Here is a 17,500-nt window from a genome sequence, read left to right on the forward strand (position 1 = left end):
GAAGAAGAAGAAGAAGAAGAAGAAGTATCATTATTATTATTATTGAGTGAGAGAGCAGTGCATGCCATCAAAGTGACACTGGGGTAAAATATACGAAACCCATTATACCCATCATGACTACCCGTCTGATAAGGGTACACCAGGCACATGCATCACAACCATATTTACGCGACATGGTGATCTTATATCAAGATAAACAGCGCATATTTACGTTCTGAGTTCAAATTCCGCCGAGGTCATCTTTTGGCCTTCATCAATTCGGGATCGATGCAATACAGTAACAGCCACATGGTGGACTGATTCCTTCCCCTCGAAATTTTATGGCTGCGCACCTCAGAAGCCATTATTATTATTATTATTATTATTATTATTATTATTATTATTATTATTATTATTATTATTATTATTATTATTATTATGGGGGCGTTTAATGGAGAACACGTTGCTTTGTTTAACGCAAGAGAACGATACACGACTGCTCTGAAAATGATCCATTAACACCGATTAAATAACCACGAACCAAAGCGATAAAACTGACGAAAATGTTGAAGGATAAATGTGTAAGTAATACAAATGACTTGTTAGTAAAATTTATTGATAATTACTGAATATAATTAATGCGTTACAATTCGTTCATATTGGCTGGAGATCGGATACCTTAGGTAAACAACCTAAGAAAACACGATTTATATCAACACCAAACTGATTTAATCTTCCACACAGGTAAAGTAACAAACATTACGAGAAAAAAAAACATAACGTTGGACCTGGTCTCAAAAGGAGAATACATACTTTTAATTTATGCATACTTTTAATTTATGCATAAAAAGTACAATAACGGAACATGCAAAACACGATATGGCGAGAAATAAATAAAACGATACCTGAGGAGACTGATGACAATCTAAATAAAGGGCCATGTTTTACCGCTCAACTTTACAAATACAACACAAAAGGCATGAATGGATGTGAGAAGAACATGTTTTTATACATCATAAATATTTTACCGCTGCGCTCTATCCAAAACACAAAACTATCCTCGTATAAAGTCTGGAGACAAAACAACAAAATCAAACGTCAAAGTGCATCAAAATCGAACCTTTACAGAATTGTAACTGACCAAAAGCTGGACCAGAACAACAAATATCAAATATAGATCTTGAGAAGAGATAATTAGTATGCGGAGACAGAAAGTAAAAGCAATCCCTATTGGGGATGACTGAAAAACAAGCTGACAAAAAAAATAGCAAATGTGTACGAGATAAAGAAAATTCATTACAAGATAGAGCGCAGATATACAAAATATTGTACAAAATCTAGACAAAACACTGCACATAAGCAAGATGCCCAGAAATGCATTAGATAGTGTAATAAAGACATGTAATACAAATAAGACTAGTGGACAATAAATAATAATAATCCTTTCCAATATAGGCATAAAGCCTGAAATTTGACCGGTACTTAATTTATCGACCTCGAAAGGAGAAGTCGATCTCGGCGGAATTTGAACTCAGAACGTAAAGACGAACGAAATGCCGCTAAGCATTTCGCGCAGCGTGCTAACGATTCTGCCAGCTCATCGACTTAATAATAATAATAATAATAATAATAATAATAATAATAATAATAATAATAATAATAATAATAATAATAATAATAAACACCTGCAGAAAAAGCTAAGCGCTTGAAAACCCGTGCTAAAATTGCTGCCTTAGATATTATGACTGAAAAATGGCATGGAAAACCTCTCAATGGCAAATACCCAAACAGAGCGAATAATGCAGATATTGACAAAGCCTTTACCTATCAATGGCTAATGGCCTCTGGCTTGAAATCAGAAACAGAGGGGTTTATCATAGCAGCCCAAGATCAATGCCTACCTACAAAGAACTACCAGGCCAACATATTAAAGAACGGCAGCTCCCCATTATGTCGTATATGCCAACAACAAAATGAGACCATCGATCATGTTGTCTCCACGTGCAGTCTGCTTGCGCCTACAGAGTATCTCAACAGGCATGATAGAGTTGCACAATATATTCACTGGGTAATATGCAAAAACCTGGACTTGCCCCATGATAAAAACTGGTGGGAACACAAACCACCCCCAGTACTTGAAAATGATCACATCGCACTCTTCCGGAACTTCACCATTCAAACTGACAGAAAGGTAGACGCAAATAGGCCAGACATCATACTGAAAGACTTCAGACAAAAATCATGCCTCCTCATTGATATGACTGTCCCAATCGATATAAACGTATCTGTCAAGACCTACCAAAAACTGAGCAAATATTAAGATCTTGAAATAGAAATTAGCAAAATGTGGAATCTGAAGACGAAAACAATACCTATTGTCATAGGTGCCCTGGGAATGACAGCGAAACGGGCTGATTACTACCTAGCTCAGATACCAGGAAACCCAAAAATGGCTGATGTTCAAAAGATAGTGCTCATGGGAACTGCCCATATCCTACGTAAAATACTATCTATGTGATCTCAAATTTTAAAACAAACACATAATTTTCTTATGGTTTCTTAAACATTCACTAGAACAAAACTGTACAAATCCAAATATATCGTACCCTAGGGATAACACCTACATGAACTTCTAACTTGTTGTCTCTTGAGGTCTCTGGGTGAGACTTGGATCCAACTTGTACAAATGCAAAGCAAAAGTCAAACATAAAATAATAATAATAATAATAATAATAATAATAATAATAATAATAATAATAATAATAATAATAATAATAATAATAATAATGTACTGAGAAGAGCATTATAGCTGTGAAAACAACATCCATTCATGAATTTGTTTATTTATTAATTTTTTTAAATACATATTTTACCTGTGAATTTGCGTGTGTAAACTGGGGATGCATACAATGACCTTCTCTGCCTTAGGTGTACGGAAAACATTCGGCGAGAAATGGAAGAACATTTTAAGAAAAAAAAAACAACAACATAATAATAATAATAATAATAATCCGTTCTACTGGAGGCATAAGGCCTTAAATCTGTGGGGTGAGGACAAGTCGATTACATCGACTCCAGTGTTTCACTGGCACTTAATTTATCGACCCCGAAAGGATGAAAGACAAAGTCGAACGCGGCGGAATTTGAACTCAGAACGTAACGGCATATGAAATACCGCGAAGCATTTCGCTCGGCGTGCTAACGATTCTGCCAGCTCGCCGCTTTAATAATAATAGTAATCCTTTTTACTATAGGCACAAGGCCTGAAATTTGGCGGGAGATAGTCGAAAACATCGACCCCAGTACTCAACTGGTACTTAATTGTTCGACCCACGAAAGGATGAAAGTCGACCTCGGCGGAATTTGAACTCAGAACGTAGCGACGGGCGAAATGATTAATAAAAAACAACAACAACAACAACAATAATAATAATAATAATAATAATAATAATAATAATAGGTAGTAATGATAGTATACAACAAAGTATTAAAAAGAAAGGATCCTTAAGATAGAAGTTCAAATACATGGAGTGATATAAAACAACCCCTCATTCAACCCCAGACTACCTTGACACACCAAAGGTAAATGCTTTCTGCCTCTCCTCACTCTCCCCCCTAATATACAACGGTATAGTTAGTGTAGGCCCGCTTAGCTACACCAGTTTCGTCATTCTGACCCGCCTTTCATAAAATTCTCTTAATAGTAGTACCTATCTCTCTCCCTCATCTTTGAGTAGTACTTGAACTTGATGAGAGCTTGACCTAAGAAAGAAAAAAAGCTGTCCAGAAGCTTCCGACCACATCCGGAGGAGGGAGAAGAGAATGGGTGAAAGAAGAAATAGAAGGAGAAGGAGTGGAGTATAAGATGAAGGAAGAGAGTAGGAGGAGAAGGAGGAGAAAGAATGAAAACCAAAATAACAAAAATGTGTCGTAACAAGGAGTAGAAGAAATATAAAAATATGATATAAAAATTGGATGTAAAATAGCATAAACAATGTACTGTCACATCTAAGACATGTCCTGCTTTTGTACTTTCGTGCGAATACAGCTTAGCGGGAACTAATAGTAATTCTCAATAGCATCAGCATTACTTCCAGATATTTTCTAGAAATTATTCATAATGCTCGACCGTAAGACGTGTGGCCAGAACCTCCTGGAAAATAACCATAGCGAGGGACATTCCACAGTTGAATTAGAACAGTCACAAACAGTGAAAGAAGACATGCACCCAACACCAGAGCTGAAGACACCTCCGAAAGGGGGTGGCCCCGCCACGTCAAAACGGTAGAGGAGTAGGGGCCGAAACCGGACGTGGTTCCTCCTGATGATGTCTTCAGCTAACTGGATCCTATAAAGGAGCTGTTGTGGTAGCAGACCACGAAACATGGTTGAAATTCCTCAAACGATTTTTACCTGATTGATTATACATATTTATAAAAGATGCCAAATTTGAAAAATGTACTCGTGGGTAGCGGTCGCTCCCCTTGTTAACCGTTTTGATACGTCACTGTGCGTTGGTCAGTAGAGTAAAAGATACAAAACGCATAACAATGCTTAATTTGCCGGTCATTATTTATCGGTCTATGGTTAAGACCGTAACGCCTTGTAACAAAAAAAAATCACCTGTTTCTACAGGGCTGTTCTCAACTATTCTCTAGTTACTGATTATGCTGTAGCTACTACATTTGTAAGACAGACACACACAGGCACATATACGCACGCACACACACACACACACACACACACACACACACACACACACACACACACACACACATATATGGTGATACGCTAAATAATTCATTGATTTTTATAGTGGATACATATGTACTGAGAGAATTGAGTCCGGAATCAGCCGAATTGAGCGCTCCCTACTGATGAGGCTACGGAATTAATCGAAACTAACCGATCAGTATAGGAAGTTCTCGACCGGTATTTCCATCGATTACAATCCCTGTCAGTATATATGTATACAATTATGTGCTCTAAATACAGCATTAGAGTATTTAAGCTCTTATTTCTAGCAATGTAGGTGTTCGAACACCCTAGTCATATTTAGGGATAATTATAGTTTTCCTTTTTGGTAACACATTGCGCATGGCTCAGTGGTTAAGATTGCGAGATCGTTGGGTTCGATTCCCAGACCTGGCATTGCGTTGTGTTCTCGAGCAAAGCACTTCATTTCACATTGCTCTGCGATCATTTTATCATCTGACATGTGACACCCGTTGCACCTGTACAGGTAATGTCGATCTGATGGAGAGAACGAGCTTAGGTGTACACAAACATTTGATCACTATAAACGAATTATCTGTGTGGTTGTTCGGTAAGAAATTGTCGAACCCTCATACGTCGTCTAATGACGAGAGAGTCCATCATATATATATATATACGACAGTTTCCGTCTGCCAAATTCACTGACAAAGCATTGGTCAGCTTCGGGCTATAGTGGAAGGTATTTCCCCAAGGTGCTGCACAGTGGAAGTGAACCCGAAGCTACGTGATTGCTAAGCGAACTTCTTAAGCACAGAGCCATGACTATAACTCTCTTTCTCTCTCTCTCTCTCCCTCTCTCTCTTTCTCTCCCTCTTGATATACACACACACACACACACACACACACACACACACACACACACACACACACACACACACACACACACACATATATATATATATATATATATATATATATATATATATATATATATATAAAATACATTCTAAAACAGAAATGTGGAAGGAAGTGTCACCGATGTTTCCACAAATTAAGTTTACGTTCCATTTTCCCCTTTACATTTAGAACATTTTCTGGGTAAAAATATACATTTCCTTTACCATTCCACGAATAATAATAATAATAATAATTACAATAATAATAATTATAATAGTAGTAGTAGTAGTAGTAGTAGTAGTAGTAGTAGTAGTAGTAGTAGTAGTAGTAGTAATTGCCTTTACAAAAATTTGCCGTTTTCCCAGAAGTCATAGGGCTTACAGAAATTATATTTCTTATCCACTTATAAGAGTTTTAAAAAAAACAGAAGAAGAAGAAGAAGAAGAAGAAGAAGAAGAAGAACAACAACAACAACAACAGCAAAAACAACAATAAGAACACTAAGAACAATAACAACAACAAAATGGAGAAAATGAAGAAGATAAGGAAGAATAAGAACAAGAAGTAGACCACCTCCACCAAAAGAGCAAAAACTCAAAATAAAGAACCTTAACAATTGTATGAGTTGTAAGAAGGAAATCACAGGAAATTGTCACATTTCGTGGCCTCACTCCCTCCACGACCACCACCATTTGTCTTTGTTTTCCCCCCACCTACCCACCCTACCCCTCGTTTAACATATACCAAGAGATTATGTCTAGGAAGATCTCGTACACTGGTGGATTATGATAATGATCTTGAGGATCATAGTGAGACTGATGATGGTGAAGAGGAGGAGGAGGAGGAAGCCGACGACGAGGAGGATAAGCAATAACTACATACTCGTGAAATTGATCTTCATCATCACCATCATCATCATCATCATCATCATCATCATCATCATCATCATCATCATCGTTGTCGTCGTCGTCGTCATCACCCCACCTCCACCCACCGCCTTCTATCATCATCCCCACGATGAAGATTATAACCAACATCACCATCATCACCAACATCATCACCAACATCATCACCAACATCATCACCAACATTATCCTTACTGCCATCATCACCATCATCATCATTGTCGTCGTCGTCGTCATCAGCATCATCTTCATCAAAATCATCACCATCAGTTCCACCACCACCACCACCACCACCACAACAACAACAACAACATGATTATCGGCATTATCATTATTATTATTATTATTATTATTTGTAAGAGAAAAACCATTTATGAAAGAATCATGAAAGAATCCATTCCTAGCTATAGAGACAGTTTTTTTTTAATTAAATACAGCCGATTCCATTCCACTGTCTGGTAGAAAATGGTAAGAATGTTTTCATAGAACCATAGAATCTACTTTCTTTGTCTACATTGATTACATACATACGTATATACATACATACTAACATATATACATACAAACCTTATATATATATATATATATATATATATATATATATATATATATATATATATATATATATATATATGCGTGTGTATGTGCGTGTCCGTGTTTGCGTTTGTGTGTATGTGCGTGCGTGAGTGTTGTATAATATCCGATATTGATTTGTCATCGTTGTTCAATCGATCGTTCATTCTTATCAGCCGACCACTAACAATCGTTACCATATATGGATCGAGATACTTGGAGCAAACAATGAATTTAATGCCATTAGAGAACTTTACAAACAAGTTGTTGGGAATTGAACTGAAGTTGTTGGTGGGTTTTTGTTGCCCTTGTTGTTGCTGTTGTTGATGGTGACGGCGATGGCGGCGTCGACGGTGGTGGTGGTGGTGGTTTTTGTTGTAATTGTAATTTTCCTTCAATTTTACTTTATCGCTTCTTTTCATTTCTGGTTACTTTCTGGAGTTGTTTTGTTTTTTTTCTTTCTTTCTTTATTGTTTTTTTAATTATATTTTATTTTTATTGGTCTCTGTTTTTGTCTTGTGTTGTTTTGGAATATCGATTTCCCAAGTTGCTATATAACGAGAAATAAACAGAGGTTCCAGAGACATGTTGGAGAATTGAGAGAAAAATGTCTCCAAAAACAGCATCAGCGTCTTTTCTGCTGCACGTTTTGTGTACCTTTGCTGTTTTGTTGTATTTTGTTAGACGAAAAGAAAAGGAGAGAGAAAGAGAGAGAGAGAAGGGAAAGAAGAGAGAAAGAAAAAGTGAGAAAGGTATGGGGGGGTGGAAGAAAGGAGAGCAAGAAGGAAAGAGTGACAATAATCGAGACGAAAAGACAGGAAGGGAAGAAGAAAAAGAGAAATAAATTTTCGGTGAATAAATTAACAAACGCTTTAGTCGTATCGGTATGTATGTACAGTTTGTCTTTGTGCTTATACCGCTGACTACTTGAATTCTGAGAAATTGTTCACATGATAATACCACTGTTTCAGTATTGTTTTTTCTTTATTTATTGTGTGTGTGTGTGTGTGTGTGTGTATGTGTGTGTGTGTGTATGTGTGTGTGTGTGTGTGTGTGTGTGTGTGTGTGTGCTGTAGTCTTCTTTTTGGCTTCTTTCTTATTCTTCCTTACATCATCTGAATTGAATGGAAGTTTCAGAACAGTCTGACTCCTAACTTGGAGCGGTCGATAACTTTACAGATTAAGGAGTTGTTAGTGAAAGAAATGTTTTCTGGCTAAGAAGCGGTCGTGTGTGCGCCAGCATCTGGTCTCCATCTTAAAGGCAATGCCCACAACGACTCCATCTAGCAGCATTTGTGTACATTACGCTTCTCGTCTTCCTTCATTATGCACTGTGCACTTGGCCAACGAGTGAAAATCAAGGGAGCTAATAGAACAATAGTGTTTGCTATTTGGACACTGCCGTCACCAAGCTGATTTTTATTCAAAAAGCTTGTTAAACATACACCACACATAGAATATTCCATTCTTTTTCTTTCCTTCTTTCATTTTTTTTCTTCATTTTCCCTCTTTCCCATTTATTTCTCATCCTTTTCACTGTTCTCTCTTCTCGTATCTTTATCTATCACTCTATACATCTACATTTATTTTCTTTAATTTCCTGATTTCGCTTCATTTTTACCTTTATTTTTTTTTTTGAACGTCTCTTTCTCCCTTCCATCTTATTACTTTTCTTTCTTGCTTTCTTTATTTATCATTTTTTTTCTGCTTATACATACATACATACATACATACATACATAATACATACATACATACATACATACATACATATACACATATATATATATATATATATATATATATATATATATATATATATATATATATATATATATATATATTGAGCTTTTATTCTTTATTTATATTTGAGTTTAGTATTTTCATCTGAGTAGGGAAAACAGGAAAAGAAATTATTCTAATCGAAACAGCAAGTTTCACTCTAACATTCGTCCATTGTTGAGCAGACGACATTCGCTATGAGTCATAACAAGGTTTAGTGACACTAAACTACGTTTAACAATTTCCATAACACGAACAGCCAATAGTTTGCATTTTCATCACTTGTGGGCACAAAATTTATGCAAATCACACTACGTTAACAGTGTGTCCTTTTCCTTTCTTTCTTTCATATAATAAACACCCGATTGTCTTCATTATTCTTAGTGACTTCTAAATGATAATTAGTTAGCTATTTTGACGAAAATCACACTTACCAACCCTGTTTGCAGCGACATAATTTAAATATTTATCCATTCTACTGAATATTTGTTGATCTTTATTTCATTTTTTTTCCCTTCATGATTTGAATATCATTCATTAATATTTGATTAACGTGTCATTAATTGATATTTTGGCCAAACTGCAGTTATTGATGTTCATTAATAAAAGGAAAAGGAAACAAAGCCTTGATTGAAAGAAACCGATCGATATTATTTGGATCGAAGTATTTGCTATCGTGATTTGAATTCGCCTTGCTTTCGTATTTCGTTTTCTGTGACTGATCTTGTTAATTCAGGGGGTCGGTCAACTAATCGACAGTGACCCTAAAGCAAACAACTAATTGGGCAAAACACTGGGTAGCCATGACAAATTGTAACTGTTTATAAAGTGTTAGTGAAGAGGTGGGCATCAAAGACTGACTACTAGCTTTGAGATAAAGACAACGTGCTGATTGCTACTACTGATGGGAAGCCACACAGCTGACTGAATTTTGCTTTTGAGAGGACAGTGAAATAACTGCTAGTTATGGTGTGGCGATAGTTAGCTAACAGCTAATGCTAGGAAAACATGGAGTTGACTGTATATTTTGGAGAACAGTCAACTGATATGATGACAAACAACAAAGAGGAAAGTCAGTTGACTGCTAACTTCAAGAGAATTTACACTTTGTATTGTATTGTAGACAGTCATTTGACCGCTGGTTTTACAGAGATCCACACATGTCATTGATTGTACTATTAGTATGATGACAATCAGTAATCAACTAATTAATGATTATAGTGGTGTGATAAGGCGGCGAGCTGGCAGAATCGTTTGCACGCCGAGCGAAATGCTTAGCGGCATTTCGTCTGTCTTTACGTTCTGAATTCAAATTCCACCGAGATTGACTTTGCCTTTCGTCCTTACGGAATCGATAAAGTAAGTATCAATTGAGCACTAGGGTCGATGTAATCGACTTGCCCCTTCTCTCAAAATAGCTGGCCTAGTGCCAAAATTTGAAATCATTATTATTATTATTATTATTATTATTATTATTATTATTATTATTATTATTATTATTATTATTGAGTGAGAGGGCAGTGCATGCCATCAAAATGACACAAGGGTAAAATATACGAAGGTCAGTATACCCATCATCACTAACCATCTGATAAGGCTACACCAGGCACATGCATCACAACCCTATGCGTTAAACATGATGATCTCATATCAAGATAAACAGCGCATGACCTTACAAGTGTGGCCAATTAGAATTTTCTTCGGGTTGAGCAGCCCATCCCGCTCAAAAGGTCCCTGAATAAGGGTTGTTTAAAGATGTTGAATGAAACGCTCATGTTTTCAGAGGTGAATTATCCAAACTCCAAAGAATTCATCTCAAGACATGGCTATGATGCTCCCCCGCTACTTCTGCTCGTGATCAGAGATGCACATATTGTCATCCACTAACGGACATGCTCAGCTGCTTAAGGTCAAGCAACTGACAAGCAAATCTGTGGTATTGGGCAGAATATTTGCTGTAGCCAAGACAAAACAATTTATTATTATCATTATTATTATTGTTCAGTAGTTTTATTTTTATAACGTGCTTTCACTTCACTACCGAGCGCAGCTCTGTGCGCCTTGGGTATGTGCTGTGGTTTGCTGTGGTGCTTTTATGTTTACTGTATTGAAAGTGTTTTGCGTAGAATGTGTGCAGTACCCAGTAGTGCAATTTTCTGTATGTTACATATATTTGTAAGTCCTGGTATTTTTGTTATGTATTTGTCTGAGTATTTTTTTATTATACCTAAGGCACCTACTATGATAGGAATTGTTTCTGTTTTTAGACTCCACATTCGAGTTATCTCTATTTCCAGGTCTTTGTATTTTGAAAGTTTTTCCATTTCTTTTCGAGAAACGTTGTCATCTGCTGGTATTGATACATCAATTAGAAAGCATTTTTTTCCTTCATGATCTTTGACAACTATATCTGGTCTATTTGCCTTAATTTCTCTATCTGTGTGTATTGGCATATCCCAGAGTATGGTTGCTTTCTCGTTTTCTGTGACCTTTTCTGGCGTGTGTTTATACCATCTTTTTTCTGTTGTTATTCCATAGTGTTGGCATAGCTTCCAGTGTATATAGGTACCAGCTCTGTCGTGTCTGTGAATATATTCCTTCTTAGCCAGGACTGGGCAGCCAGAGATAATATGATTTATTGTTTCTTGTCGATCTCCACATATTCTACAGTTACTTGTTATATTTCTTTTCATTATGTGTTTTTGGTAATTTCTGGTGGGGAGGCTCTGGTCTTGTGCAGCAATTAAAAATCCTTCAGTCTCTGCTTTGAGTCCTGAGCTTCTCAGCCATTGCTGGGATTTTTCTCTGTCTATTTCTTTCGCATTTAGTTTAGCCCAGTATTTACCATGTAGGGACTTTTCTTGCCATCGTTTTATCATGGTCCGTTGCTGTTCTAGTTTTAGTTTGGATTTCATTTGTTTTATAGCTTTTGTTGTTTCTTCTTCTTCTTCTTCTTCGTATTTGTTAGGTAGATTGATTTCTTGTTTGTATTTGTCAGCTTCCTTAAATACTGAAAACAGTTTTTTGTTTTGCTCGTGTTTTGTGGCTATTTGTATTAGCTTCCCTTGCTTCTGGAGTAGGTATTTTTTCAGTCCTATGGTGGTTATTTTATAATAGTTTTCTAGCTGTATAAGACCCCTGCCACCTTCTGTGCGTTGTATATATAGCCTTTCTATGTCAGATTTTGGGTGGTGCATCCTATATCCTGTCATTATTTTTCTTGTTTTCCTGTCTATTTTACATAGTTCGTTTAGTGTCCAGTTAAGGATGTTGTAGCTGTAGCTTATAACTGGGACAGCTAAAGTGTTGATACCCATTATCTTGTTTTTAGCATTGAGCTCTGTTTTTAGTATTGATCTAACTCGTCTATAGTACTCTTTCTTTATTTTTTCTTTCATTTGTGTATGTTGTATCCTATCTAGTTCATTGACTCCTAAATACTTATATGGTTGGCTTTCGTCTAGTTCTCTTATTTCATTGGCTTTATCTAGTGTTATATTGCTACTTTTAACTAATTTTCCTCTTTTCAGGGTTGCTTTGGCATATTTTTCTAATCCGAATTTCATGTCTATTTCCTTGGTAAAGCCGTGTACTGTCTGTAGTTCTTATTTCATTGGCTTTATCTAGTGTTACATTGCTACTTTTAACTAATTTTCCTCTTTTCAGGGTTGCTTTGGCACATTTTTCTAATCCGAATTTCATGTCTATTTCCTTGGTAAAGCCGTGTACTGTCTGTAGTTCATCATTATTATTATTATTATTATTATTATTATTATTATTATTATTATTATTATTATTATTATTATTATTATTATTTCCATTCAGAAGATTATTTGAAGCTTCAATTCATTGAACTCTTGGGTGGTGGTGGAGATACTCGTACTTGACTCGAGAGGCTGAAGTGGCAATATATTTACAGAGAGTGATTAGCTTCAAGTGACACCTCTTTGTCAACGAAGCATTCGGACAGAAGGGATTTGATGCGAAGTGATTAAAACAGACTGCTTATATTATAAGATAAAGAAATAAACCAATAAATGAAGTATAAATAAATCTATGATCATTTTAAACTATGCTATAGGTCAGGATTGAATCAGTCATGTTTAAGCCGATGTAACTGAATGTTGTCAGCAAGTTTAATCTTAGTTTTATAGCTTCAGAGAATTTAACGATGGTGAACAACAGATGTATAGTCCGGGTTGGCAGAGTTGTTATTGGCCGAGCTGTTACAGTTCTACAGAGTTCTACAGAGTTGTTACAGGTTGGATTGTCTCGCAGTATTTGTTCTGGCTCTTTGTGCTCTGAGTCCAGGGATCGAAAAACATGTATCAATCTAATGCGTTGGATTTGCGGGATTGTAAGAACATCGAACTGGGTGCCTTACGGTATTTGTTCCGGCGCTTTTCATTCCGAGTCCAAATCTCATTATGGCCTACTTGGGTGATAGACTTAATCCGTTGCTCGGATTAACACTACCTACTGGCGTCTTAGGGATCTTTAGCGGACACCATTTTGTTAGGCCAGGTCTCTGGTTTAAGAATGCCTTCGTTCATCTCGCCCACTTCTCTCGGAAACCATGTAAAGAGTCATAGACTTTGTCTTCCTTTTCGACTTAAAGATTTTTTTTTAATATTTCAGATGCCAATACTAATCATTCAGAAAGCGCAGGAATGTCGCCAGCACCCATTTCTCTTCCTCTGAAATATAAAGACTTTGTCCCTAGTTAAAAGAAAATCCTTATAGTCCATACATTTCAAGCAAACTAATCGGAAAAAGTCACTGTATGAAGGGTGTGTGAACGTGTGTGTGTGTGTGTGTGTGTGTGTGTGTGTGTGTGTGTGTGTGTGTGTGTGTGTGTGTGTGTGTGTGTGTGTGTGTGTGTGTGTGTGTGTGTGTGTGTGCGTGTGTGTGTTTGTATGTTTGTCAACCCTCACTCCTTCAACAGCTTGACAACTGGCGTTGGTTTGTTTACATCACTGTAACTTAGCGGTTCTGCAAAAGGAACCGATAGACTTTTAAAAATAACATAAGTACTGGTATTGATCAAAATCACCACTCTCAAAACGCATCATCATCATTATGACCATCATCATCAGATATTGTCTGCTCTCGGCAGGTTCAATATCAAGGATCTCCATTCGGGTCTTTCCTCTATCATACCTACACATTCACAATATGATAGTTTAGTCCAGTCCTTGATGTTATCAAACCGGTTTGTTCTAGGTTTCCCTGTTGAGCATTTGCCATTTATCTTTCCTTCGAGTAACAGTTTGATTTACCTTGTGCTCTTACTAAGTGACCAAAGTGCTTCAGTTTCCCTTTCCTTTAAATAATTGAAGGTAATGATCCTTTTATATTTGCTTGTTGTAGCACTCATCCATTGGGATTTCTTTATGTTTTGTCCAAAACATTCTTAAATCTAGTCTAAAGGTTAGTGTTTCTTATCTAATATAATCCCTGCCATGCTCTCATGGCCAAAACACTTAATTTTCAAATAACCCTGTCCACTCAGCTGTCAATAAGTGTTAGAGGGTCGGAACAACACGCTACTGTAAACAGTGGTGGCATGTAAAATCGAGAAATATTTCGTTTGCTTAGAGCGCTAAGTTCAAGTCCAGCTGTGGATCTGGAGAACAGGAGAGTGACGATTGGGAGCAGCTGCTTGAACTATGACGATTTGGCACAGCTGACTGAACATTACTTTTTGGTGCTGAAGGTAAACACACACACACACACACACACACACACACACACACACACACACACACACACACACACACACACACACACACATGCACATACACACACGCGCGCAGAAATATAGACATATAGGTCGAAAGGGTGAGAGAGAGACATTACAATTGAACATGACTGACGTAAACGCTTTCCCTCTCCTCATACACAGAAAGTAATATACTCACACACACATAAACAGAGAGAGAGGCAGAGGGAAAGAACCAGAGAAGTATTAAAACGTCTAATGTCAAATAAGTCATCGTCGAATCAGCGGCGCCAAATAGGCAGGGCCAAAACGGCTGTGTCAAAATGTCTCACACTCAATGAACAGCTACCTTATTGGACAGTACTCAAACTAGAATTATAAAAATTTTGCCATTGGCTCCAGGTTTCTAATTACGGTCTTTGCGATGACTATATTTGTAATAATTCATTCTGTCTGTAACAACATATAACAAGCCGTCGAGAGAACCTTCTCTGCGGTCGAACGATGTGCTTGAAATAACAGCCAAGTATTCCGTAAATCACGCTTTTGGACGCCTTTCAAATGGAAGAGACATTAGATAAACTATATCTGAAAAAAAAATAGCAATAATCATAGATTTGCTCAGCACGGGATGACCTGGGAAGTCAAATAATAACAAAACGACAGTAAAAATATAATAATAATTACAATCCATGAAATTCACTACGTAGTAGATAGTTTCTTCAGTCATGAGAATAAAGCGCCACTGTTGAAATATTGTTCAACACTGTTTAACAAGGAAATAATTTTCACATCTTTCATTTCGCAGGTTTTCCAAGATGGAAAACTAAGTCATTTTATTGACGGAAGAGGAAGAGGAACGTCCGGGAACTGGATGACGTATGTGAATTGTGCCAGATATGCACAGGAACAAAATCTCATCGCCATTCAGGTCGACAGAGAAATTTATTATGAAGCTTGCAAAGATATTCCTCAAGGTACAGAACTGTTAGTCTGGTATGGTGACTGCTATCTACAGTTTATGGGTGTTCCAGTTGCACTGAAAGAAATGGCCGATGGCGGAGCCCAAGAAGAAGCAGATTGTAAGTTTGTTTCGTAATTCATTTCTCATTATTAGAATAATTGATCTGTCTGATAATAAATAATGTCTTTTGACTTTGTATAAAGTCGTTTTGTTTCTCTTCCGTTTTTTGTCGCTAATAAATTTTAAAACATAAAAAAGAAACTGAGCGAAAATACAGTTGTCTGCAGCACGTTTCGAGTAGAGATAGTTTCGTACGCACACTTAAATAATTGAAAGAAATAATTTGTTGAATTAAGCGGATGAGACTGATTAAACGAGAGAAAAATGAATAAATAAATAAATAAGACAAGAAAGGAGACGATTTGCATAAGACTAGCAACAAAAGAGACAATTGAAAGAGCTAAACTAATTGTTATGAGATTTTTATGCGTGTTTGGATATAGAAACGACAAAAAGGTATTCAATATACATACACACACACATTCTCTCTCTCTCTCTCTCGCTCTCTCTCTCTCTCTCTCTCTCTCTCTCTCTTACACACACACACATACACACACATACAGAGGCACACACATATAAGAAGGGCAAATTTGTTTTTTCTGCTTCAAGTTAGTAAACGTAAAGCCTTAAACTACTTTATATAATATATGTGGTGAGGGCTGTTTAAGATGACGAAGTTACAGAGTCGTTATTGCATCGGATAGAATGTTCGCAGTTTTGCTTCTGACTATCGGCTCTCTGAGAGTTCAAATCACGCAGAGATCAACTTTGCATTTCATCCTTTCGGTGTCGATAAATAAAGTACCACTCCAGGGGTAATATGTTGTTAGGGGAATATATTGTTAGAATAGTTACATCACTGTACGAGCTATCATGATGAATCTCTTTCGATATTACTGTGTTCTAACAGTAATGCCTGTGATGTGATTAGGGTCAATTTATGAAGGCCTTACCTTTCCCTCGAACCAAAAGAAAAACTTACCTTGGGCCTACGCTTTGGAGAGAAACACACACACACACACACACACACACACACATACCTACATATATATATATATATATATATATATATATATATATATATATATATATATATATATATACATATATATATATAATAAAAGGGTCAAATTAATTAATTAATAATTAATAATTTTACCAAGTAATTCGGTACGTTAAAATAACCTGTTTAGGTAAAATTATACAAATATTCTATAACTATAACATTTTTCTCTCATAAGGAATGAATAGTTGGGGTTGTCTTTCGCCATATATTAATATGTTGTCTCAAACCATTTTTATAATATATGCCTATAGTATAAATCATGTGAGATTCCCATTTGTAAGATTCAGAGAGGGTTGCGCACGATGTTTCCTGAAACCTTATACGGTACACTAAATTTTTTTTGTTTGCAATTGATGTGTAGTTTTATGACGAACATCTTGCAATTCTTTCTACAGGTTTACCTGTCGAAGAAATTTCATAAAAAGAATAAATAAATAAATATAACAGATAGCAAATTGGAAAGAAGAGAAAAGAGAGGAATTCAAAGGAAACGAAGTGGTATTGTATATAAAAGCAGTAAGAGACTTACAAACACACAGTTTAAAAATAGTGATGCCACACTACTACACTCATGCTTAAAGGGAAAAGTAATTAAGAAGGAAAAAAAACAAGAAATAAAAAGAATTGAAAACTCCCAAAGTACATAAAACCCGATCACAATTGATTTTTAATACACACAATAGAATTGTGTCAGACACTAGTTTTGCAGATGTGCGATAAAGCCTTTTAGCATGTCATAGTAGACAGTACTATTCAGAAATAAACGAAAATGTTACAATTTCTGTATTTCGTTTTTGTATTTGCTTTACATGGTTCTCGATGTTAGATCATATGTTG

At 36.3% G+C, this 17,500-nt stretch overlaps 1 protein-coding gene across 1 annotated transcript in view; it reads left to right on the top strand.

Moving 5' to 3' along the window:
• Positions 1–17,500, top strand: part of LOC106874589 (PR domain zinc finger protein 14-like) — a 132,095-nt gene that overhangs the window by 63,337 nt on the left and 51,258 nt on the right. Inside the window, exon 6 of the mRNA XM_089350127.1 lies at positions 15,382–15,655. Within this exon, the coding sequence (XP_089206253.1) occupies positions 15,382–15,655 (274 nt within the window). The remainder of the gene's footprint in view (positions 1–15,381; positions 15,656–17,500) is intronic.

This window comes from Octopus bimaculoides, chromosome 4, assembly GCF_046866305.1.
Source record: "Octopus bimaculoides isolate indiv1 chromosome 4, ASM4686630v1, whole genome shotgun sequence".
Lineage (NCBI taxonomy): Eukaryota > Metazoa > Mollusca > Cephalopoda > Octopoda > Octopodidae > Octopus > Octopus bimaculoides.